The 27,979-nt window shown below is 35.5% G+C and overlaps 1 protein-coding gene across 3 annotated transcripts; it reads right to left on the minus strand.

Annotated features, from left to right (window-relative positions):
- Nucleotides 1-250: 250 nt before the first annotated feature.
- On the minus strand, nucleotides 251-27,958 carry LOC121431342 (CUB and zona pellucida-like domain-containing protein 1). 3 transcript variants are annotated; one of them, XM_041628879.1, is made up of 8 exons: nucleotides 27,686-27,958; nucleotides 23,948-24,052; nucleotides 15,210-15,308; nucleotides 12,731-12,909; nucleotides 10,988-11,379; nucleotides 1,064-1,160; nucleotides 648-867; nucleotides 251-417 (listed from the first exon to the last, which is right to left on the minus strand). In XM_041628879.1, exons 2-8 carry the CDS (start codon nucleotides 24,006-24,008, stop codon nucleotides 263-265), a joined length of 1,203 nt encoding a protein of 400 aa, XP_041484813.1. In that variant the 5' UTR covers nucleotides 24,009-24,052; nucleotides 27,686-27,958; the 3' UTR covers nucleotides 251-262. The 3 variants fall into 3 exon arrangements, with proteins under 3 accessions (XP_041484813.1, XP_041484814.1, XP_041484812.1); XM_041628880.1 differs by lacking the exon at nucleotides 27,686-27,958 and adding an exon at nucleotides 27,005-27,173; XM_041628878.1 differs by lacking the exon at nucleotides 27,686-27,958 and adding an exon at nucleotides 26,855-27,173.
- Between the last annotated feature and the right edge of the window lie 21 nt (nucleotides 27,959-27,979).

A 27,979-nucleotide genomic window follows, 5' to 3' on the forward strand; every position in this document is an offset into this window, starting at 1 on the left:
CACCAAAATTGCAGCTCATTCAATGCTATTGGAGCGGCGTAACGAAAAATATGCGAAGCTTTGGAGCGGATTTCTCTCTTCTTTTTTTCTCGATAAGAAGAAAATGCTATGCCTTGGAGCGGCTTTCTTTGTTCTTTTTCTCAACAAGACAAAAATGCTATGCCTTGGAACGGAAATTTGAGTGTAAAAATGGGGGTTCCCTCCGCGGCACATACCCACTATGCATTATATACTGAGTGCCCACCCCCGGGCTCTCGCCTCTCTAAATCCCTTCAATGGTTTCGGTCGAAACACGCTGATAGTTGTAGTTGGTTGATCGACCGACCAGTTTGGCCACGCCCATCAGAATAACCATGGCAACCACTGCAGCGATCATACCAAGAGTGAGCATCGCAAACGGATTGGAGGAAGACACATCTAAAAAAAAGGGGGTATAAAATAATGCATAAATTTGAATATGGATTGCACGAAAAGATATCCAGTGAATAAGAGAAAGGAACGATTGATTCCTAATCACTTTCATATCACGCACATAATCATATTTAGAAAATCAATTAAATTTTTTCCGTTTTCACTTCTGTTTTGGATTGTTAAGATAACGTAAGATGAAACACATGATTGAAGAAGGGTGTTAATATCAAACATACCATCAGTGGCCATATCGCTGGTTGGATTACGGACACGGAAAGGTCCACTGCTGATCGTCTGAGTGGAAAGGTAGTCTGAAGATCGTCGTTTGCGATCTTGAGGAGGTGCTCCGGTAGACGGATGAGACCCATTTATAGAATCACAGGTAGCTTGGATTGTCGATCGCAACTCGTCGCTCTTATTGGCACCACATACCTTCACCACAGAGTGAAAGTACACCTGTCCAATGGGATGTGATCAATGGATAAAATCAAATTAGAGATTAAAAAAAAATAGATCCAATTTATAGTACTGGTTTTCAAGCTTCCTCGAAATGCTAGATTTCGAATTTTTTACTGGATTTTCAGGGAAAAAACTGTTCCAATTTATTTTATTTGGAAAAATATCAAATATGTGTAAAATTGTTGCATTATACCTCTTCATGGTCTCCGACGAAACGGAAAGAGTCCACGCTAAAGCCTTCTTGATGCGGTTCAAGAAAGTAAACTAAAGCTGTTTCGTCAACCGGGCATCTATATGACAAAAATTCAGAACAATGCGATTGTATCAAAATATAAACGATTGTCGCAAACACAAAATGAACATAACCATGTCTTGTATCGAAATAATGGATCCTACGTCCCTTATTAATCTTGTCATAATCACTCAATTATTTGAGTACATTAATTGTGATTAAACTCATGGCCCTGGGAAGCGGGGGTGCTGAAGCACCCCAAAGATTTTCCCAGGGGCTGCTGCGTGCATTATTTCCCATTCGAAGTACCCTCTGGAATTCTGGTAGGTGTGTCACAATCATGTAGGAAAAACGTATAAACAAATGACCAGCATCTTGTGCTGAGGCCCTATTCTTTTTTGGTTTGTCAATTTTTTTGGCACGAAAACGACCTTCATTTTGCAGCGAAACCCTTTTTTGCCTTATCAAATTTACATAGGCGGATCCAAGTGGGAGCCCGAGTGACCCGGACCCCTTGGTGGAGAAAAGAATGGAGAAAGACGAGTGAATACTATAAGGTGAAGGGAAGATTTGGAAAATATAATTGAAAAATCTCTCATGTCATCGCATGTTTGATGAGATTCTTCCTCAATAGGCTGATAAGGAGCTTTAAATGTAAAGTTTTGAAGTCAAGATACAAAGCATATTTTAGCTCCGACATCGGGCTTTCATTATTTTAGTTTATTTACAAATTGATTTTCAAAACGTGCTCTGTAAAATGTCCGTTTTATTGTCTCCGTATCAATATTTTCAGCTTGCATTGCATGCTCTCATTACTTGATTTGTCAGGTACGTATTCCCTTCTTGTTTTCCATAAAGTTATCAAAATATCCCTTTCTAAGTTTACTCGCATTCCATACAATGTCGGGTATTTTTTTAAACAGTATTAATACACTGCCACACATATGCCACACTTGAAATATCATGAATATATTTAATATGATTGTTTTGCTCCTACATATAATTTGGGAATTTCCAATGGAGGTTTATTATTGCGATTGGTACAAGGTGTTGAATTATCAAAGTTTTAGGGATAACCTGATGTAGTAAAGTGTAGTCAAATATCAATACTTGCTTACTCTTCTGCGATTTAAGAAGGGAATAAATTTCCATTGTAGATAGGAAATTTCCATTCCTGGGAATATCTTTCAAAAATACTATCCCAGATTTATACCATCCTTCAAAAAATAGGGTGATGTTACGAAAGGTAACATTTTTTATTGTGCCACAAAGTTGCGTATTGTAGTTCATTTACAATTTACTATAGATACAATTGTATACTTTTGTTATGTTTGTTGTTCTGTATTTCCTGATTGCATTTTTTATTGTGTTGTTTTGTGTTAATTTCAGGATCACTAACTTATAAGTTCCTTGTAACTTCTCAGTGATCCTTCCACTATTCTTAAATATACTCACTTTTGTTATAATGTATTTTATTGAAATATTTATACTTCTTATTAAGCAAATAAAAGCTAAATTTGCACCACATTCCTTTACTTGACGCAAGAGTGCGCACCAGCCATCTTAGTCAAAAGCTTAATTTTGGGGTACACTGTTAGAAAATTTATCCTTAAACTAAAAGAAGTTCCTGCAGCAGAGTCTCGAGAACACCTGTAATCTTACCAGATTGCGTAATCTTACAGGAAATTGGTATTTGGTGTGTGTAATCTTACAAATTTCCTTAAATAAAACACTCTTTTCCCCTTTTTCTAACAGACCTGTTCTGTTAAATTGCAGAAAAATTCCTGTTTCATGAATTTAAAGAATGATTCTGGTATTGCTTTCTACAAAATCTTCTTTTATTTTTCTGTAAAATCAGGGTTTTTTTAACGGTGTATGTAGATAATCATGTTGATCTCTCTGTTGTCCAGTTTCTTGGTCATAATAGTTCGTTTAACTTTTTCAATCTTGGTTTGCCAAATAAAAGTATATATTGAAGAATTCAGTCTTTTTAAGATTTTCTCAGGAATAATATCAACCATGAGAATGTGAACTAACTGACATAAACCTAAAGTTTTGACAATGGTTACTCTTCCATATATTGTAAGCTTTCTTTTCCCCAATTATCCAATAATCTTCGTTTTTTCTTTACTTTATTTTACCAGTTCAATTTACGTGCTTTTTCTATATCAGGTGAGGTGTAAAACCCTATAAGTATTTCGTAGGAACATCTGTCCATAATAGAACAACATCATTGAGTGACCATTTTGAGTCACTTTTTCCCACCCACATTTTCACTGTTTTTAGTAGTTATATTACGTTTTGGACCTGTTACATTTCCAAATAACTTAAATTCTTAATTCATCAATCCTAGTGATCTTTTATCCAACACAAAGAACAAGGTTTCTTCGTCATTATTGTAGTACTTTGACCTCACAATTATTTTCTGGTTTCAAAACAGGTTAACCTTTTATGTATTTATTATTTTATTAGACATAAATTCTGCTGCGAGGACAAAAAGTAATGCTGAAATTGGGCAACCTTGTCTGATTCCCCTTTGAATTGAACAAGACTGATATCCAGCCATTACCTAATACTGAGCTTCAAATATCTGTTTACAATATTTTCATCCATGTCTGAAAATTGTTTCCAAAATTCATTTTTCCAGCTATGAAGACACAAAATTGATCTATATTACATCAAAAGCCTAAGAAAAGTCTGACATCACTAAAGCACCATACGGGTGTTTCCTTTTCATAAATTCAATGACATCATATTGGAAGCAGACAGGTGATGTTCAACCAGTTTGTCCGATAAGCGTTTGCAATCGTGCGGCCAAAACTATGAGCATAATTTTATAATCGCAATTTTAAAGCGAGATTAGCCTCCAGTTTTTTTGAAAGTTCTTTATGATCTCATTTCTTATAAATCATTGTAATAAGGCCAGCTTTCTGACTTTCAGATATTTCGGAATGTGTGAAGCATTAATTAAGAGCGCTCAATAATAAAAATAGCTTTGATGTCGTTCGAAAAGGTTTGATAAAACTCTATGGGAATACCATCCAAACCAGGTGATTTGTTTTTATTTATAGAAAAGGCAGCACGTTTGCATTCGGCACTTGTAAACAACCCTTCACATTTATTTCTCCCCTCATCACTCAGCTTTGGAACCTATACTGATTGATATAATTATTTGATGTAATTGATATAATTATTTACTGTTTCCTGTAATATTTCTGTTTATTTAGTATACTTCGTATATTTACCTTTGCTTACAGATAGCAACTGGGTGATATTTTTTTCTTTCTGAATTACATTTCTTTACACCTAAGAAATAACTTGCGCACTTTTCCCCTTTTTTCTAACCACCCGACTCTTGCTCTAATAGCATCATCTTTACACTCTCTTTCATATATTCCAATTCTTTTTTATACATATGTATTCTTTCTGTTCACCGAGATCAATGTCAACATCAATTTCTTTTTTTTCTAAAATAGTCTTCGTATCTTTCTTTTGCAAGCCTTGCTTCTACAATACCTCTGTGTGAATTCACGTGCATCAATCTTTATGTTTTCCCATATCTGGATAGGAGATAAATTTGTACTTTCTAAAATATTAGTGATTAATAATTTCATTTTCTCTTGATAACATTTTCCTTTAACACCTCTGTATTCATTTTCCAACATCCTCTTCCTTTTGAAATATTTGATGTTGTCATTTTGAGAGAAATAACATTATGGTCTGCTTTAATGCATGGCCTTATATCGGTTGATGTGACCTTTGCTTGTAGGATTTTACTTGACACATACATGTATGTGCGACATGTTCATATTATCATATGATTACCTTATCATAGATATGTGTCAAAGCTCCCTAAAATGACAAATACATTTACACTGTATTAAAAGTCAATACATTATGAAAATATTTTGATAGTTTCATATTATGCGCAATGCCCATACGGCACTCTGGATGATTAATTCACCAAAATACGTGCAAATACTTTAGCATAGCGCTAAAAATCGAAACAGCATGATGCTGAAAATGTCATCAAATTCGGATGTAAAATAAGCAACTTACATTTTGAAAATCTCGCTTATTTTAACAAGACAGATATTATGCACAAGTCAGTGACATGTAAATGATACAGTCGATAATGTCCTTCACTCACTATTACTTTTGTCTTTTATTCCTTAAATTATGCAATATCTAATTTATCAGCTCTTCTCATAAACAGAGCGGCGTTGATTTACCAACACATACTTCCAGTGAATATATTTAGTGTTGATTAACACCGCATTTCTATTCCCTATGTTTGGTGTTGAATTTAATACCGCATATTTCAAGTGGCTATGTTGGAAAATTATCTTCTTAGGAAGTTACTTATCTTGTGATTTACATGTATCATAAAATTGCCCATTTAATTAGTTCTATATCATGGACTTGATGGTGAAAAGTTAGTAAAATAATATATATATATATATATATATATATATATATATATATATATATATATAATATATATATATATGTATATGTATATATAATTAATGATCAATTGAATAATAATTCAGTTTCAGTTTTATTTTTTCTCATTTCCAACAAAACAGTTAACAAAACCCATCATAAATACAGTTATAACAAATTGAAATGTAATATTATGTATATATACAGTTGGGGCCAAAAGTTTACATACACCTAGTAGACAAACAGTGAACCTCAAATTTTTACACTTTCACTCATTCCTGCCAACATATGATTTCATGGATGCAGACAAGTGTGGTCTTTTCTAAATATATCTGGCATATACTTCAATAAAAAACACTTGGAGACATTTATATGGTTCATAATAGATATATTTCCAGTTTATTGGAGGGTCAAAAGTTTACATACATCAGCCCTAATACTTGGTAGCACTGCCTCCATTCGTCTTCACATCTCTCAGTAGACGTGACAATTCGACACTAGCTTCTTGCAGACCTCCAATGGGATTTTTTACCACTCCTCTTGGCAGATGACATTGACTTGAGTCACATTCCTTGGTTCCCTTGACCGAACATGCTTTTTGAGTTCTGTCCATAGGTTCTCAATAGGGTTCAGGTCTGAACTCTAGTGTTTCGGGTCAATTGTCATGTTGGAACCCAATTTTGGCTAAGATTGAGGTTCTTAGCAGACCTTTTCAAGTTTAGCTGAGGAATTTTCAGGTAGTCCTCTTTCTTCATGGTGCCATCAATCTTCAGGAGTGAGCCAGTACCACTTGCTGCAAAGCATCCCCACAACACGATGCTGCCACCGCCACTGCCCAGGTGTTCATTAGCATACTTCAGTTTGGCTGTACGGTGTTGGTCCTGGAGTTAAGGCTTCTTCCCCGCCCTGCAGCCTCTCAGTCCATGATCATGGAGGACTCGCTTTATGGTAGAGAGGAATACCTTGCTTCCTGAAACCTCAAGATCCTGGCAAATCTCTTTTTTGTCATCCATGGGTTAAGCTGAACTGTACGGGCAAGCCTGTGTACTGCTGTCTGGTTGAGTTTTCGCTTTCTCCCTGATCTTGGTAGAGTCTGCACTGTGCCGAGAGTGTTATGCTTGCATATTATGGTTTGCAGTGAAGCACAAGGCATGATTAGAGTCTTTGATATGACTCCTAAAGAGGAACCAGACTTGTGTAAATCAACAACACGTTTCCTACGGTCTTCGGTATAATTCTTTGACTTCTCCATGGTGCTAATGTTGCAGTGCTGATCAACATGGTATTGGTGGTAGCATTTATAGATACCAACACTGAATCACTGCAGGAACTTCGGGGCAACATTTTTTTGCCAATAGTCTACTCAAAAGTAAAAAACCTATTCATCGGTCATATTCTAGCTTTGCTTGACAAAGATGGAATGTGAATCATGCTTCAAATGTCCAAGGAAGAGGTATGCATAATTCTGCAGTCATTATTCAATTGACATTATAGCATTATCACATTCCTCAAGTCATTACCAAGTCCACTTGAAAGCCATGGCACCTCTTTTTAAACGCATTTTATCACTTCAACAGTGAAGTGTACAGTATGTAAACTTTTGACCCATTTATTTTTCAGAAATATAGATATTATAAACCATGTTAAAAATATCTGAGCATTTTATATGAAATACACCTTGGGCATAAAGTATATGGATAATTCTTCTAATATAATTGCCAATACAACTCGTTGAGGGACAAAAAATGATGAAAAAATGAGAAAAATATCTTTTTCACCAGGTGTATATATATATATATATATATATGTATATATACACTCTAAATGTTATCAAATTTTGAAAGGTTGATGAACAACAAATGTTGCATTTACCATTTACATGGACTTAAAATGTTGAAGCTTTATACAAAGTGGATGTAACATTTGGAAAAGTTGTCATCCACCTATTTAACATTCCATTATATATATATATATATATATATATATATATAATTATTATGGAATATTTGTGGCTGAAAATAACATGCTGGAAATGGAGAGGTCCACTGTGAAGCTGTGCTTGTAAATCGTGGACCCCTCAAAAAAAATATTCATTAATATTAGATTACATAATTAAAATTATCAAACTGTACAGTTTAAAATGGATAATTTTCAATTTTTTTGTGAACAATTTATTTCGACTCAACATACTTGACAAAAGTATTTCTATTTTTAAGACGATTACTAGATTTTCATTGTCCTTTGTCTAACAAATTTTTCTTATTTTTTGGCATTTAGTATAGGTTTATCTATTTAGATATTCGCTTTTTAAAACTAAATAAAAATCAATAAGTAATTACCACCCAGGCATCAATTCAGTTTAAAATCAATCAAATTACTTATATTTCCGATATCCGTGAACAAACCTACTAGCTCTATTATTATTACGTCAACATTGTTGCATGGCCCTTGGAAGCGGGGGTGCTTGGGGTGATGCACCCCCAAGATTTTCCGTGGGGGTGCTGTATGCATCATTTTCCATAGGCAGCACCTCCTGGAATTCCGGAAGGTGTGAAAAAATAGAAAAATATAACTTCCATATGACCTTCATTTCGTAGTGAAACCCTTTTCCTTCTTCTTCTTTTTTTTTTTTTTTTTTTTTGCTTTTCAACTTTCTCGGAACTAAAATTACTTCCATTTTGTAGTGAAAACCTTTTAATTTATTTTTGTTTTTTCAACACCTCCACTCAAAAAATCGTTCCCAGGGCCCTGTGGGGGTGCTGAATTGCACTCAAGAAATTCATATTTAGCGTATATCATTCTCCATATGCAGCACCCCCTGGAATTCTTGTTGGTGTGACAAAATGGAGAAATGTGTCCCGTAAGTCCTACACTTTGTATAAACCCTTTTATTTCTATTAATGTTTTTCCGGGACAAGAGTGACGTTCATTTTGTAGTGAAACGGTTTTTTTTTGCTTGTCAAATTTCTCGGACAAAACTAATGTTCTATTAAAACCATTGCCTTTTTATCAAACTTTAGATCAGCACCTCCAATAAAAAAAAACAAATGAAACGCCTCTGGCAGTCTCGCCTGCATTACATGATTTAACATAACAGCAGTACTGACTTTGAAAACAGCTATTGGATATTAATCACAAAAAACACTCATATGATAATAAAATACTATGACCATTGACACAACGTGACCTTTGAAGAAAGAATTAGTTGAAGTTACTCATAAAATTGTGTCAACAAATTGCCCTTTTTTCAAGTATTTATGAGTTTGGCAGTTTTTAAGTAAAATGTACTCATTTTCTTTGCATCCAATTTACTCAAGAAGATTAAGTTACAATAACTTAATTCAATTAAGTAAAACAATCTCTAAGATATTTGAAAAAAAAAATGGGGAGTGGACCTCCGTGAATTTTTGAATCACGAAAGTCCACTCCCCCACGTCCCACTTTTAGTGGCATAATTATCATCTTAGACATTTTTTATCCAAATATTAGACTTTTTGCATTGTCACTTAACTGTACATGTATTGGTACTGAAATTGATATTTATACGCGATCCTTTCGTTCTTACAAATAAAACAGTAAGAATAACATAAGCATTTTCCGAAAAGCCTAAAAACAAATCTGAAATTTCTGCTAAATGACTATTAACTGCTGCTATTGTTTTGATTCAACAAATGAATCAAATAATTTGCACGCCCTTATCCAAAACAATTCCAAACACAAATAGATATGACAGTTATTTAAAAAAGAATCATTTACTTGCTCTAAAGAATATTCATGCATTATTTAAATAAGGCTTTAATTTACAAATATAAGTACATTCAACATGACTGTATAAGTAATAATCATCTTTGCCTAATTGTGTTAGATTTACTCAATCAAACAAGCTAGCAGTACGTGAATTTTCTTAAATGTATATTGAACCCAAATAAATCAAGTAAATTAAAACACAAGTTAAAACTAATTTAAAAAACGAAGAGTAATTACAAATTATAGATTCTACTTATATACATTAAGTTTTAACTACTCAGTCAGATTTTCATCTTGAAAGTGCATGTGACCCATTACGTGTACAAAAATACTTGATTAGGTTTGTGTCCATGTTTCACGAACTACATGTGTACATGAAGATCCATAAACTTTCTAAGTTACATGTATGATGCCAATTCAACAAATACCCCCAACATGCCCAAAGTTCATTGACCTGAAATGACCTATGTTCTTATTCATGTTACCTGAAACGCTCACATGATATTTAAAGATACATGGTGACTCTTATGTCAAGGTTTCATGAACTAGATCTACAAAGTTTTTAAGTTATGATGTCAATACCACAAATACCCCCAACATTATCAAAGTTCGCTGACCCCAAACGACCTTTGACATTGAGGCTGTGACTTGAAACTCTCAAAGAGAATTTAAGGATAATTAATTGATCCTCTGATTACGTTTCATAAACTAGATCCATAAAATTTTAAAGTTATGATGACAATTGCACAAATACCCCCAACATGGTCAAAGTTCGTTGACCCTAAATGCCCTTTGACCATAGTCACCTGACCCGAAACTCAGACAGGATGTTCAATAATACGTGTTAACCCCTATGTTTAAGTTTCAAGAACTAGGTCCATGTGCTTCTTAAGTTATGATGACATAAAAAAATTAAATTGGTTAAGATTTCAATGTTGACAACGCCAACGCAGTCGCAAAAGCGGTGCCTATAGTCTCGCTCTTCAATCTATGCAGGCGAGACAAAAATCAGGGCCCTGCATTGTTGACGTCTAAATTTGTGGTTCATCTTCTGACAATTCCCTGAACATCATGTTGCAACGCTTTCTCCCTGTACCTTTTGGGAATGGGAACCTACATTATGTTATTTTTTATCAATTTATTATTTCAGTTTTTTTATTAAGGAAACCATAAATAATGTAAAATCATATATACATTTGAGCAATTGGGTTCTATATGACTTGTGTATCCTTTTTTTAAAATGAATAAACTAATGACTAAGGCATATTCCGAATTACGATGACAGGGTATTAACTAGAATATTGCACATGATGCAGCATTGACAAGTGAATACTAGATTGAAGGCTAATTAAGCTGTTTATGAAACCAAATTCATGTATCAAATACGAAAACAGGAAACTTAAACGATTATTGCTGACACTAAACCGGTCTCTCACCGCTGAAACACTTTTTATGAGGCGTAATATAGTGTAATAATGCAAATGGCAATTACGGCAAAATTTGGCCTGGAATTCCTTTTCTTACGGTATTAATAATTGGAATTTTAATTACTTATGATATACTAAGATGAATGAAATATGACTGTAATATTCAATATATCTATGATTTAATTTATAGATTTTACTCAGAAAACTTGCTCCATTCATGATTTGGTATACGATTTCAAGAGGGTTCCATATAAAGTTCACTTACCCGTCCTTTATCAGATCGTGTCGTGGTTCACTATCCGGATCGCGGTAAGCTGTAGCCCAGGCTTCATCAATGAACATCCCAACGCTTTGCACAGAATTAAGATTTACCCCGAAGAAGAGCTCATAACCCAGCCAGACGGTGCTGGAGTCTTCATTCGCAAAACTCGCTGACTCGAATCTTTTCATTGTTAGATCGAAGGTACCAGTGCTCTTGTCGCTGAAGGCAACCTTACCAAGGTGTGGTTTGAAGGACCCATCAACTGTTTCTGATTTGTCCAAAGAACATTCCACATGAAGTTGCATTTGATATTCACGAGTGATTTCTGTATCTCCTTCAGCTTCAGGTTTTTCATAAGTGATATCATTGGAGAAAACCACTGTAGAGTTTCTGTCCTGTAATGGAAACAAGATGTTCAACAGTTTTATTACCTGCATGTCTTCTGTAGAAGAAGAAGAAATGTTAGAATTCTTAATTCACAACAAGTAGGCAAGGAACAATAGCTTTAACGAGGACATTTCTGGCAACAAGCTGATTTTTTTCAGGATAGGCCAGGAATATGTTTAGAATAACATAATAATGTGGAGCGTTGTGGCCCAGTGGATTAGTCTTCGGACTTTGAAACAGAGGGTCGTGGGTTCGAATCCCAGCCATGGCGTAATTTCCTTCAGCAAGAAACTGATCCACAATGTGCTGCACTCAACCCAGGTGAGGTAAATGGGTACCGGTAGGAAGTAATTCCTTAAAAAGCTGTGTGCGCTATGAACGCCTAGCAGAGCCGGGTAATATAGGAGCGCCTTGAGCACCTAACAGGGTGGATATGTGCGCAATATAAATAATATATTATCATTATTATTATTTATTATTATTCTTATTATTATTATCATTAATAAAAGTCCTCGTAAATCCTCCATGAGCACTTTCCACAATCCAATACGGAGTCCAAAATGGCTGTCAAAGTATCAAAATCACAAACTAAGTGTCTTTAGTTTTGTTTCTATTCTGTGGTTTTAAGGGTTTAGTAGAACATTTGGAAGGTACGGGGACAGCCATTTGTCATGTATGTCAAAAAAAAATCAAGATCATGGCCCTCAAAAATGGATTCTTTTTCATACTAAAAAACGACATTTCGTTCTACATTCTACGCCTAGGGAATATCATTTTGGTAAACATTGTTTAAAGGGTCAAATATTACATAACGACAAGATAAAAGGTCAGAATGTCAAAAATCGAAGACGACTTCTAAAAATGAAGTCTAAAATGGCTGCTGTTACTTACAAAGTAACATTTTTCATCTTATATTCGCCCAAGAGATATGATTTTTGCTGTCTACACAATAGTTCCAATGGTCAAACAAAATACTTTGGGTCGTATCCTCAAACTACGGAGTTAATTCTAATATTACTAAAGACTAGATTTATTAATCATAAAGATTAACCTTTAACCCCCCCCAAAAAAATGAATAAATCTTTTAATTTCACGTAACGAGGTTTATATATGAATCTAATATTTAACTGGCCAATGTTCACAATCAGAACAAATAATGATGTATGATATTAACAGATTATAATAAGTAGAGATAGACAAAATCATCAGCTAATATGTCAAAACTTTCGTTATTCCTTATCAGATTTCGACGAAATTTTCAGCGACTTCAATAATCATTCATCTGTTTATTCCGTATCATATTCGGCCGAGACTACCCCCTATAAAATGTTGTACTATATAATTCTTTACGAGTCATACCTCGGTGATGGTGCCACATTCAATATAGTCTGTAGTCAGAGTTATCTCATTAGGATTTGAGCTGGATTCGACTCCAAAACAGGATTTGTTTGTGAAATGAACTTCAGCAGCATCACCAGAGATAAGACGTTTATCAATGGTGACAGTCATCGAACCGCTGTCACACTCAACAGATGTCACTAAGATATGAAGAGACAAGAGTTAAGAACTAGACTTATAAACATGGTCAAGGTTAATCATACCTGGGACCCGTTGCAGAAGGGGTGGGGTTTATACCCAACTTAAAAACAAATCATAACGCAAATCCCGAATTCGCGATTTTCAATGATGAAATATCAAGTTGCAAATGATATGCAGGGTTCATTTGTTTGCATCCGTTTTCATTTATATAGTCGGAGTATCGCTGCAGGAGACAGGGTGCTGCCCCTATGATTCTTCAACACCGATTAAAGAATGAAAGGAGAAATGGAGAGGGGAATAATACATTAAAAAATGTTCATAACTAAATGGCGGATTCGGTTTCGACACGTATCAAAATCCATATCTTCTTTAAATTATGAAATGAGAGAGAAATACATCATTCAAACACAAGCATTGATTCTAATTTAATTACACGTCATTTACTAATATGAACGTTTGTTTTACAGGGTTTCGACAATATTCGGTGACTATTTTGTCAATACCATAAACAAAATATTAAGGAACTTATGTTGGTTATGATAAAATAATTTTATTGTAGAAAAGCGATCCCCACAATATGACAGAAGATTAAAGTGACCAAACTAATTTCTTACCTTTTCTGCTTGATTTTTCTATTTTTACCCCCATACGACCAATTCGGGTGTGGCAAAATTTAATCACAGACAGCGAAACCTAATTACTTTTGGGGTCACGTGGGTCCGGTATCAGCCCACCGAGGAGAAAAATAGTCCTTCCCTTTATCAATTTTAAAACATATATCACTATACAATATATGTATGAATATATATATTCACATAATATACTACACAATAATGTCTATTTAACTTTATATTCACTAGCATATTTTGATGCATTAGAATATGACGTCATGAATATTCACATGCAGAAATGTATTACGTAAGGCGCCATCGCTGAGCAGTGACATTATCCCACGCACAATACAATACGAAGTCGTCGCGGTTTGTTGACTTTTTAGGAAGCTGCACATTAGCATTTTGACCGTGTGGTTACAGTTATTATTCACCAGTTATGTTGATTGAATTTTATCTCATGTGTATCTTACTTTGCTGGAAATTTAAGGAAGGATCTTGTTACATAGAATATTCTTATTTCTATGGACTAGTTCATTTCTAGCCTGCGAAAGGAGTGTTAGAAAACACACTGTTTAACATTTTGGAGTGTGTCGTTATGTATCCAGTTTATAACTCATGAATCTTGGAACACACATTGATATTCAAGGTAATTATTGCGTAGTTGTCAGATGCTGATCAGGGGCCTGTTGTAGAAAGAATTGCAATCGATTGCAACTCTAAAAATCATGCGCAACTTGATTTTCAACCAATCAACAGCGCGCACTTGGGACTTGCGATTGATTTTTTGGCTTGCGTTTAAACGCAACTCTTTCTGCAACGGGCCCCAAGCCGGATTAGACTAAAGATATTTTTAAGGGGCTCTGATTGACATATAAATTCACTGCAGGGCCCGCTGCAGGGTCTATATCTAGCCGTTCTTTCCCTAGGGGTTGAACTTGAATCTTGCAAATTTAAAAATCTAGTGATACTTCATACTTAGAACAATATGAATTGTATCCTACATGTTCATTGCAAATGCCATGGCCCTTAGAGGGGGGGGGGGGGGGGGGGGTAATGGAAAGAGAATAAAAGACAAGCTATAAATTAGTTTACCCTTCATATCCCCATCTTATATCTAATCTGGAACGTTCGAAAGTTACATGTATATAACTATTGTCTTTATTGTATTGAATTATTGCGATGTATTGTATTATTTCATCATTAATGATTTATCATTTCTTGTTGAAAGTATTTAATATTTTGTGAGATATGAAAGCAAAATAAACTTGACTCAACTGAGAGGAGTAGGAGGTCGCTTGCGAAAGTTTCAAATTCCAAAGACTGGGAAATCTTTCACCATCAATGCTAGTCGGTGAACGAAGCGACAAGTTATGTTAGCTTGATTCAACAGGCAACTCGTTCTTCATCATAATTTTTTAAATTATTTTTATCATATTCTTTAATCAACCAATTGTAACTCAGGGCTTCCTTATTTTAATTCAGTTTTGACAATGTCCCCATTTACAGCTGGAAAATATGCCGTTTTTAGGCCTGAAAGTCATGAGATATTATTATGTACTTTGAAAAATGTATTTCAATTAAAAGAATTATTGTTTCCTTAAAGATTCCCTGCATTCTTAAGGTTATTGTACTGTGAGAAAGGGAGTGCATTGATAAAGGAGCAAACAAACAAACAAAATACAAACGCTCATCTTGACAGAGAATGCCTGAAAACCCAGGTTCACATGAACAAGCACCGTCCTCACAGGTCCCTCCGTTGGCACAGGGGTTGGGATCACATTTAACTGAAAACAAACAAAAAATATACGTCTTTTAATGACGTCACAAAAGTATACCATGTTAAGGTAAGATGAACTTCTTGTCTACGACCACTGCCACAATTTCTTTGGGTTGGTGTATGACGTTCGTGTCATGTCTGTAAAGCGCAGCATTAACTATATGATCAACTACGTCGTGACTCTTTGAACAAATAGCATTTTGCATTTAGTCCGGGTTATAATTGAGCAAGGTGCCACACGGAAAATGAGAAATTTTCATATAGTGCTTCTAGACCATTTTTTACGCTGAATATGAATATAATGAAGTAACCAGGCTGTATCCTGAAAATTAACCCGTGAGGGCGCTTTTTTCACAATGGCCGCCAAATTTTCAGAACATTTGAATTTTCGTACATACATTTTGACATAAACATTTCATTGCCACAAAATGAGTGTCATATGAAAGACAAATCAATATCCTACAATTTGGTACCATTTATAGGGGATAAGTAGATCATTTGGCTGATATTTTAAGCAGAAACCTGTATTTTCGTCATTTTTCCCCAAAATTGAAAATTTTGCAAATACATGAATTTACATAATTCTAAGAAAATGAATCAATTACCTTGAAATGTTCCAGAAAACTTTATTGATATACTATTATCATGTGGATGAAACTCCAACTCTGTATCATGCTTCTTAGCAAATCTATAAGGTGTCAAACTTGAATACTTCAATTTCAGAAATGTCGCTTTTTGTATGCATTTCCATAGACTAATACGTATAACATGTGTAATATGTAGGGGAAGGCGGGGTAAGTTGTGACAGTTTTTGCTTTTCGCATGTTAGAATTGAAATGATTAATAATCTTGTCGAAATAAGTACCTTGCCTTGAAATATAATTCTTCTGAAATATTTTCCACCTATATATAACTTTCTATCCCCACACTGAAAGTCATCCTTTGAAAAAAACGATGTCAAATGGCTCAACTTGCCCATATATGGGGTAAGTTTGAGCCACCTTCTGGGGTAAGTTGAGCCACAAAAAACTATGTATAAATTGTATGGGGGAATAACCAATATGTCAATTTTTGTTTAAAGACTTTTCACTTGCTAATTCTCTATAAATACTAACATCTGTAAAAGGAAAAGAGCAGTCATGTAAATTTGCTCCTTTCAGCATTTCAATCGATTTTTATGGTTTGTTTGTTTTTTAAGATACATTACCATAGGAATTACCATGGCTCAACTTGCCCCATGCTGTTTGGCTCAACTTACCCCAGTCCCAACTTAGTGCGATAATTTTGTATCCACACATTTATTATGCATCCATCATATAAAAGACTATGACAAGAATGAAGATCCATACCTGGACTAAAAATGTTGTTATCATGTCTTTATTATATTTAAAGACGTGTGTGTTTATAAAGCACTTATCTATTTCACATCTTTTTTACTTTTTTGGCTGAAATTCATATTTTCCCCTCTAAAAAACTACTTTTTGTTTCAGAGTTGGAAACAATGTGGTGGGGTTAGGGTTATGCTATGGTTCATCAATACATGACACCACCACAATGTCTGACTCATTCATTATTGGCCTGGGGCTGGTGGCTCAACTTGCCCCTATGCTCAACTTACCCGCCTTCCCCTACAGTGTATAGTTAAACATTAAATGCAATTATCTCCGCTCTTCCACTTGGATAGTAAGAGTAGGCTTTTCTCTATCAGCTACATAAAACAAAATGTTGGCACATCAAGGCCTAACACTCTCATGGGGTGGGGGTGTCGAAGCCCCCCCCTTGGCTATATCATGTTGTCGTATATTGCCTATTTATTGGAAAATCACCATTTTTTTTTGAAGCACCCATTGAGGCAAAAGGCATTTCTGCTATACAGTACAGCCACTTTAATTACTTTGAAATCACTTGGATAGGAAAAGAGTAAGCTTTTTTCTACCAGATACATCAAAAGAAGTGGCACGTACATCGAAGCCAACACCTCTCGGGGGGGGGGGGGGGCGCTGGGGAAGTCACACCTTCCCCCTTTTGCTTATTGCCAATTTATTTGTAAATTCACCATTTTTGACCTACGATTAAGGCAAAAAAGCGTTTATGCTTTATAGTATTTTATTGCTTTGAGAGAGTAGAGTTCGTTCTACCAGCTACACAAATAAGCACTAACACATCGAACCCTAGCCCTCACAGGGGCTGTCTAATACCTTGGTCACATTTGTTCTACGGCGGCCGTACGGCAAGTCGAAAACAGCCGTTTTAACATTTATTTGTACCAGCTACATTTAGGTGGCTTTAGTAAAATAAATAAAAAGGCTGTTTTCGACTCGCCTTACGGCCGCCGTAGAGCAAGTGTGACCGTGGTATAAGTCACCCCCTCCTTTATACAATGTATATTGCCTATTTATGGAAAACTTCACCATTTTGGATCACCCATTGAGGCATAAGGGCGTTTCTATATCATACAGCCAATTTTATTTTCTTGCAATTACTTAGAGAGAAAAGCGTAGGCTTTGCTCTATCAGCTACATATTATTAAGAAGCGCTGGCACATCGAAACCTATCCCTCTCAGGGGCTGTCTAAGTCAACTCCTCCCCCTCTATATCATGTATATTGTCTATTTATTGTAAATTTCACCACTTTGAATCGCCCATTGAGGCAAAAGTGCGTTTCTACTATAATGTAGAGCCAATTTCATTTTCTTGCAATGACTTGCAGAGAAAAGCGTAGGCTTTGCTCTATCAGCTACATATAAACAAGTGCTGGAACAGAAAAAAGCCTACCCCCTCCGGGAAGCTGTTGAAATCACCCCTTTCCTTTATAGCATAATTATTGAAAAAAATCACCGTTTTGAAGCCCCCATTTAGGCAAAAATGCGTTTCTGATATATAGTTCTGTCACTTTTACTGCCTTGAAACCACTAAGGGAGGAAAAAAAGGTTTTGCTTTATCATCCACATATAAAGAAGTGCAGGCAAATAAAAGCCTACTCACTCCGGGAGGCTGTTTAAATCACCCCATCCATTTTGCATTATTGCCTATTTATCAGGGAGGAAAGAATATGTTTTTCTTTATCAGCCTCATATAAAGAAGAGCAGGCAACTAAGAGCCTACTTCTTTCAGGGGACTGTCGAAATCCCCCCCCCTTGAAATTCACCATTTTGGAGCCCCAATTGAGGCAAAAAGGCGTTTCTGATATATAGTTCTGTCACTTTTAATGCCTTGAAACCACTTAGGAAAGAATAGGTTTTGCTTTACCAGTCACATATAAAGAAGTGCATGAAAATAAAAGCCTACCCCCTCCAGGTGGCTCTCGAACTCACCCATCCCTTTTGCATTATGCCTATTTACTGAAGAAATCACTACTTTGGAGACCCCATTGAGGCAGAAAGTCATTTCTGATTATGTTTCTGCCGTTTTTCACCCTTGAAATCACTTGGAGAGAAAAATAATAGGCTTTGCTTTAACAGCAACATATAAAGACATGTTCGCAGATAAAAGCCTATCCACATCAGAGGGCTGTGGAAATCACACCACCCCCTTTTCATTATTGCTTATTTATTGGAAAATTCACCATTTTGGAGCCCCCATTGATGCAAAAAGGCGGTTGTGATATATAGTTCTGCCACTCTTACCACCTAGAACCTACTTGGAGAGGAAAGAGTAGGCTTTAATTCCTCTAACAGCTACATATAAAGAAGTGGCTCTACTCTATACGTTGCTCAATTATAACCCTGACTAATTAAATTTACAAGTTCCTAGTAAAAATAATTTTATTACACATTCGGCAAAATGCTAGAAATACTAAAATCAGAAATCTACCTGTGTTCGGATTCAAGCCGCAACTGATGATGACGTCATTACGACTTCGAATTCAGTTTGCATTTATTTCTATCGGGAGGATCGAAAGAGTTTTCAATTTCGATTTTAGTAGTCTTGCTTCTATTCCGAGCTTTGGTCGAGATGATTTTATAGGTTAGGGTGTTCTCATCAAATGCAATTGCAAGTTTCTTTGAAAATAGGATCGCGACAGATTGCTTAGTTCCAACTGCTACGATTTGCGTCACAATTAAAAAAGAAACTAGTCTTATTCTTTGAGTAATCGTATTACATCGTAATCTGATCAGTCGTAGCAATAACATTGATCCTTGGAAAATCTGGGAAGATTAAGGAAATTGCGATCAGTTAGAAAAGGTCAGTCATGGTGTTCGTAAAGGGGCACACGACAGTGGGAACAAGGTATTCTAAGATTCACATTCTGCGTAGCTAACCACGATTCTGTTCATGGCGGACGGATATGAATTACCATAATGATACGCCCTTAAACCTCTACGTCTGCTCCATTGACAACCGAATATCATCTGAGTTAATCTACAATTATGTTCGTTCTGACGAGTTCCTATTAAAAACTAGTCAAATTGCATTTTGTTCTAGGCTGCCATTTGCTTTAAGAACTGATCTGACCCGAATCGGTTTGCAATTCATTGATGTCTCAATACTCTCCTAACACTGACCCAAAGATATTAATACAATTATTTGAATAAAATGAAGGATGTTATTTGCTCGTTTCAATATGATACAAGTACAATGATGATTTGCATATTTCCCAACTGTCATTTAGCTTCTGAAATATTGACCCCATAGTTTCATCTTGAATTAGATTTGTATGTATTTAAAATATACTCAAGAGCTACTTTAAAAAGTTCGTTCTATACCCTAGCTTACAATGATATAAGATTTGATATGTATTATATTTCAAGACCGTTTTTATTTTCTTACAAAATAATAAAGTAATAGCCGGAACACAAAGCAATCTCCCATCTCTGAAAGTTTGCTGGCTCACCTCGCTCCCTCGCACATTAAAATGGACATAGTGGATAGCCATCTCAAATTACATATGAACATTATAATAAATTGATTGAGCGGGTAACAAAATTACATGAATTATGGACATTTGACATTGGCAAAAAAAATCACTGTATTTAGATGGCAGATGCAATATCTCTGCCTGTAAAGTCATTACGCGCAGAAAGGCCGAGAAAATTGCAAAAAAATATACCCGTCCCTTCCCGATATTCATGAAACCTATAGTATCCCTAAATTAGACCCCAAAGTAGCCAATCTGGAATAAAATTATTGGAAATGGTTTTTTGACTGATTTGAGTAGGTATGGGTGTCAACATTTACCAAAAAAAAGTTAGGAGGAATACGGGTTGGGGAAAGTGCTTTTTTTCAAGGTCAAAGGTCAATGACCTTTTCATATATACTGTATAGTGGTATCTCTGAGATGGAAAGGTGCAGGTAGTGATAATGGTGTCAAAATGCACAAATTCTTACCAGAATATCAAATAAAATAAAATTAAGTACCCAGAATGCACATTCACCGATAAAATTCAAGGTCAAAGCCTTTCAAAGGTCAATGACCCTTTTTACATTATATACCATATTGCATAATGGTATCTCTGAGATTATAAGGTACAGGCTGGCGATCATGGTGTCAAAGTGTACAGATTCTTACAAGAAGATAAAATAGAAAAAATTCAAGTACTTAGAATTGACATTCACCAATGAAATTTAAGGTCAAAGGTTTTAAAAGGTCAATGACCTTTTTACATTATATATACCATACTGTATAATGGTATCTCTGGGATGAAAAGGCACAGGTTGGTAATCATGGTGTCAAAATGCACAAATTCTGACCAGAAGACCAAATGAAATAAAAATTAAGTACCTAGAATACACATTCACCCTTAAAATATAAGGCCAAAGGTCAATGACCTTTTTAACATAAGATAATGATAATGGTATCTCTGAGATAAAACATCACAGGTTCGTAATCTTGGTGCCAAAATGGAAAGATTTGTACCAGTAGATTAAACAACAACAAAATCAGTATACAGAATATTGTTTCACCCTAGAATTCCAAATTCAGATGAAATAATACATACATACATATATATATATATATATATATATATATATATATATATATATATATATATATATATATATACATACATACATACATACATACATACATATATATGTGTGTGTGTGTATAATCTGTATGAAATAAAAAAATAACAAAACATTTATCCTATGTGTTCATATTTGTGATAATGTAAATATAAAGATGGCTAATTTGTAATGAAAATATGGAGGCTTCATAATTTCAGTCTGAAGTAAGGTCATGGAGAATGTATTTAAGGTTCAGAGGTCAATAACTCTTTCCAAAATATCAGTGGAAATTGTTTTAAAAGGTGATAACCAAATAACACTTCTTCATATACTGCGATGCATTTCCAAAGCAATGAAAAAAAAAATGAAATGGATTATACAATTTGAAACCTATCTAAATCAAGGTTGTCATGTCTTTTTCTCTCCAGCGATAGTCCATTCATCTCATTAGCTTAATCTTCTGAAAATGGATAGGATAGGTCTAAATCTCATGTCACAGCTTGCATCATCTTAGAGCATTTCCAAACAGCAAAGGGATGACGATGAAATGAAGGCCATCATTTGAGCTGCAGCTTTTGTCATAGTAAATGGCATGTATCTCAACTTTAACAAAGATGAATTCCTGTATTATTATTAATTACCTCTCATTGCGAGCTGCCAGAATCTCTTGAGATGTTAATGCTGCATGACATAACTTCATACCTGCTCTCTAGCTGCCGTAGGTCACCCATGATGCTATTTCTACTAGGTATCAGTTTGTACAAGGATCATGTATTTGGTCCCGAACAACTGATTGTTATCATGCATAGTAATGAAATTCAAAAGGAGATAATAGCTTACAAGTACACATCCATTGACAACACTCCTACAGCACCACTTCTAGTTCTTGAGGATCAAGCTGTGCAACATATCAGTAATAATATAGATCCTGGTATGTTATCCCTTGACAGAACATTAGGCTTTCATTGAATGGGCCAGATCAAAGTCCTGAAAATGTCAGAAGGTTTCCAAGAGTTTGATTACTCTTTGCTGAAGTTGAGACACTTAACTTCATTTACTATGACCATAGAGCTATTGTAATAGCTCCATGCTATGACAAAACCTGCCGCTCTAATGATTGCCTTATTTATATTCTTCATCATTGTTCCTGGCTATATGAAAATGCTCTTGGATGATGCCTATCTTTTCCATTTACAGATTAAGTTATAGTATATAGTATTGATTGTAGCATTTGAGGTTAGTGAATATTGCTACAGAGAAATTAGTACCTTGATTTAGATTTATAAAATGCATATCTAAATGCTACTTTAGACAACTTAACCATTTAGAATTATTTCATACATGATTCTTTTTTACACTTTTGGCAATGCATTACTACAGTATATATTAAAGAGTGCTATTTGATTTCAATTCCACCTCGAACTTGTATTTTGACATCATCATTGGTCCAGGAATCAACCATTAAATTTCTGTTCATTTTCCACGCAGGTGAGTCTTTTTCCCATCAAAATCACTATATACCTACATGCCACAATCAAGTTATAGACATATTTACTTAAATTTCCAGCAGTTTTTGACATAGTTCATTGACCTCTAACCCCTAAATATATTTTTCATGGCCATTAGTTATCCTTATTTCAAAGTGAAATTATTAAACATCCTAGTTTTCATTACAAATAGCCATCTTTCTTTCTATTATTCACAAAAAATGTGAATATAATGGATTAATTTCTTTTTTGGGGAATACTAAATGGATATATCAATATTTATTAACTTTTGACCTTTGATATTGGATATCAAAGGTGAAGGATAATTCTTTAATATTATTTTGAGCCTTTTTATCTTGCAAAAATTGCTTTTTGACACCAAAATCACCAACATGCAGCGTTTTATCTCAGAGATACCATTATACGATATATAACCTATGTAAAAAGGTCATTGACCTTTGACCATGAACTTTATGGATTAATATGCATTCTGGGTACTTAATTTCATTTTATTTGATCTTCCTGTAAGAAACTCTGCTTTTTGACACCAAGATCACTAACCTGCGCCTTTTCATCTCAGAGATACCATTATACCGTATATGGAATATAATGTAAAAAAGGTCATTGACCTTTGAAAGGTTTTGACCTTGAATTTCATTGGTAAATGAGCATTTTATGTACTTGATTTGATTTTATTTGATCTTCTTGTAAGAATCCGTGCATTTTGACACCAAGATCATCAACCTGCGCCTTTCCATCTCAGAGATACCATTATATCGTATATGGTATATAATGTAAAAAAGGTCAATGACCTTTGAAAGGCTTTGACCTTGAAAATTTTCGTATAATGTGCATTCTTGGTAACTAATTTCATTTTATTTGATGTTGTGGTAAGAATTAGTGCATTTTGACACCATTATCACCAACCTGCGCCTTTCCATCTCAGAGATACCATTATACAGTATATATGAAAAGGTCATTGACCTTTGACCTTGAAAAAAAGGACTTTCCCCAACCCGTATTCCTCCTAACTTTTTTTTGGTAAATGTTGACACCCATACCTACTCAAATCAGTCAAAAAACCATTTCCAATAATTTTATTCCAGATGGTTACTAATTACGGGATACTACTAGGGTAATACGGTTTTGTAAATTCCTTGCTCAGATGTCTGATTCGGGTAATATTAAACATCTATTTCTCCTTTCTTACCTGAACCACAGAATTGTCCTTCAAAATCATCAGTGCATGAACAAGTAAGTTCTGCGGGCATACATGTTCCTCCGTTAAGACAAGGGCTGATTATTGGGTTACAGTCTGTTGAACAGAAAGACCAAAATAACGTTTAGTTAAATATGCCCCTTGGAAAAAAATATTGGTGATGCCGAAAAAAATGTCTCCGCCTGGAATCGAACGCGGGTGTCAAGCTTTAAACGCCGGTGCCTTAACCACTAGACCACAGAGACGGGTTAGTGGCTAGGGCGACCCCGATCCGATTGACCGTCAGATAAACAGATTTTCCACACCACCAATTAAATTTCCTTTGTCGGATATAGATGAGTTTTGAACAGTGACAAGCCATGCCTCAGTTGGATCAAAGCTATTACTGAAGTGTGACGCAATCAATTTTCCCTTTTTTGCATTTCAGCGCTTTTAATGACATATTTTGGTAGAGCATGATAAAAAAATCACCACAACTTAAATATGGTTAGAATTGGTCCATGGGAGCCCCAATATATGACCCCATGAATACATAATTAGCCCCATTAAAGTCAAAATCCTATTTGCTTGGTTCTAAAAGTTAAGAACCTGGCCAATAATATAAGTCATTGACTTCAATGGGGCTAATTGTTTTCATGATGTCAAATCTCAAGCCCCCACAGACCGATTCTCACAAACTTTGGTAGTTCATCATTGGTTCATCATGCGCTACCAAATTATGGTATCAAAAATCGCTAAAATGCAAAATAAAAGGTTTTTGTGACGTCATCACTTCGGTACTCTACTGCTTTTACATGTATGGAACACTATATATATATATATTTAGTCATAAATGTATAGTTTGACCCTTATATTCAATAACTCTCAAACAAAATCAATAAATTTACAAGAATTCTTGAAAGGAAGGTCACACATTTGACAAACATCTCCTTTAACTTTATATTCACTAGCATATTTTGATGCATTAGAATATGACGTCATGAATATTCACATGCAGAAATGTATTAGGCAAGGCGCAATCGCTGGGCAGTGACATTATCTCACGCACAATACAATACGAAGTCGTCGCGGTTTGTTGACTTTTTAGGAAGCTGCACATTAGCATTTGACCGTATGTTTACAGTTATTATTTACCAGTTATTTTGATTGAATTTTATCTCATGTACATGTATATCTTACTTTGCTGGAAATTTAAGGAAGGATCTTGTTACATAGAATATTCTTATTTCTATGGAATAGTTCATTTCTGGCCTGTGAAAGGAGTGTTAGAAAACACACTGTTAAACATTTTGGAGTGGGTCGTTATGTATCCAGTTTATAACTCATGAATCTTGGAAAACACATTGATATTCAAGGTAATTATTGCGTAGTTGTCAGATGCTGATCAGGGGCCCGTTGCAGAAAGAGTTGCGTTTAAACGCAAGTCACAAAATCAATCGCAAGTCCAAAATGCGCGCTGTTGATTGGTTGAAAATCAAGTTGCGCATGATTTTTAGAGTTGCGATCGATTGCAACTCTTTCTGCAACGGGCCCCAAGCCGGATTAGACTAAAGATATTTTTAAGGGGCTCTGATTGACAAATAAATTTACTGCAGGGCCTGCTGCAGGGTCTATATCTAGCCGTTCTTTCCCTAGGGGTTGAACTTGAATCTTACAAATTTAAAAATCTAGTGATACTTCATACTTAGAACAATATGAATTGTATCCTACAGGTTCATTGCAAATGCCGTGGCCCTTAGAGGGGGGGGGGGGGGGTAATGGAAAGAGAATAAAAGACAAAATATAAATTACAAGCTCTCCTTTTTGATAGTTTACCCCTCATATCCTCATCTTATATCTAATCTGGAACGTTCGAATGTTACATGTAACTATAACTATTGTCTTTATTGTATTGAATTATTGCGATGTATTGTATTATTTTATCATTAATGATTTATCATTTCTTGATGAAAGTTACATTGTATTTAATATTTTGTGAGATATGAAAATAAAATAAACTTGACTCAACTGAGACCGTGTTTATGCTTCCACTTTTCAGGCCAGAATCAGCGTTTCCAAACGTGATTAGTCCAAAACACGGTTGCGTCCATGCTTATTTTCATTTAAACGCTGTTTCAAAACAACGATCGTAAACTCACAAAAAGGTGCGTTTGTAAACGTCGTTTGACCAGAATCAGGCTTTCTGGGGAAGCATAAACAGAACCACGATCGTAAACGTGTTTAAATGACGTCATTTGGTACATGCTTCCGGTGAGATGAAAATCCGCGGGCAAATACAGTCGTATTGCTCCATGTTATCTGTACGTAATAACAACAATCGGGAAAAAAAAAACTTTCGAAAAAAGGCGCGCCCAATTTGACCTCACTTTACAATGCAAAGCCAGCTGGAGATCATGATTTGCTCTGAAAAGTGAAGCATAAACAGCACTCCCAGAACCACGTTTACGATCGGCGTTTTGAATCGACGATTGAAATCGCTGATTCTGTCCTCGCAATGGAAGCATAAACACACCCTGAGAGGAGTAAGAGGTCTCTTGCGAAAGTTTCAAATTCCAAAGACTGGGAAATCTTTCACCATCAATGCTAGTCGGTGAACGAAGCGACAAGTTATGTTAGCTTGATTCAACAGGCAACTCGTTCTTCATCATGATTTTTAAATTATTTTTATCATAACCTTTAATCAACCAATTGTAACTCAGGGCTTCCTTATTTTAATTCAGTTTTGACAATGTCCCCATTTACAGCTGGAAAATTTTTCCGTTTTTAGGCCTGAAAGTCATGAGATATTATTATGTACTTTAGAAAATGTATTAAAGATTCCCTGCATTCTTAACGTTATTGTACTGTGAGAAAGGGAATGCATTGATAAAGGAGCAAACAAACAAACAAAATACAAACGCTCATCTTGACAGAGAATGCCTGAAAACCCAGGTTCACATGAACAAGCTCCGTCCTCACAGGTCCCTCCGTTGGCACAGGGGTTGGGATCACATTTATCCGAAAACAAACCAAAAATATACGTCCATTAATGACGTCACAAAAGTATACCATGTTAAGGTAAGATGAACTTCTTGTCTACGACCACTGCCACAATTTCTTCGGGTTGGTGTATGACGTTTGTTAAGGTCTTTAACTGTAAACTCCTGCTATAGTGTAACTCGCTCCCTAGCTGATTGAAAATCTGTCCAGTGTGTGCGCGCACTGCCTCTGTGTTGTTTGGTACCATCATAGAGATGTATATTATTGAAATCTCTATGGGAACCATTTGTTTGTACACCAACGCACGGGATGCACGCATAGGATCATAGGATCCACTGCATGAACACGCACACGATCGCCTGTGATTTGCTCTAAATGAAAAATATGCTGCAGTTTTTTACCAGGTTATTATACGTCTTAAATCTCGTTTATTTTGTGATGAGAAAGATGTCTGTTTCTAGAACGGACTACAACCCCCACCCCAAAAGAAAAACCTAAGTAGTTGGAAAAAAGAAACATACAGAGCAGTAGCGGACCGTGACCCGGAGGAGACAAAGCATTGGGGGGGGGCACTGCATTGTTCGTGAACAATGCTTTGCCCCCCCCTAATGCTTTGTCTCCTCGGGGTCACGGTCCGCCACTGATACAGAGTGTTTTGGGCGTGAATATTTTGGACTGAATTGATTTTCTCCCCATTCACTGTGCGCTCGTACATTATATTTACAATAGAACACTTTTACGCGAACTTACCCGGCGAGTTACACTATAAGCACGATTTGCTTTTAAGACCGTAACATGCGTGTAAAATGTGCCCTCATTTTGCACAAAATAAATTCGACGTTGCACCATCCAAGGGTGCATTCCGTAATCTGAGTAATGACGTCATACATCCTTAGTACGTTCTCAAATATTGCGAATCATCATTATTGTCATTATTCTGTATACTCCTACCAAGTAGTTTGGATCCAACACTAGGTTACAATTTCGCTATACAATGGTGACGTCATACGTTGAATATGTACTGCAAATCAATAAGTACCAGCT

This window comes from Lytechinus variegatus, chromosome 17 (assembly GCF_018143015.1).
Source record: "Lytechinus variegatus isolate NC3 chromosome 17, Lvar_3.0, whole genome shotgun sequence".
Lineage (NCBI taxonomy): Eukaryota > Metazoa > Echinodermata > Echinoidea > Temnopleuroida > Toxopneustidae > Lytechinus > Lytechinus variegatus.

Coding starts and splice junctions, on each gene's coding strand:
- LOC121431342 (XM_041628879.1), bottom strand. CDS start 24,008: ATGCCCGCAGAACTTACTTGTTCATGCACTGATGATTTTGAAGGACAA. Junction 1,161..10,987: donor CACGATCTGATAAAGGACGG/GTAAGTGAACTT, acceptor TTTGTCATATAG/ATGCCCGGTTGACGAAACAG. Junction 868..1,063: donor TCGTCGGAGACCATGAAGAG/GTATAATGCAAC, acceptor CCCATTGGACAG/GTGTACTTTCACTCTGTGGT.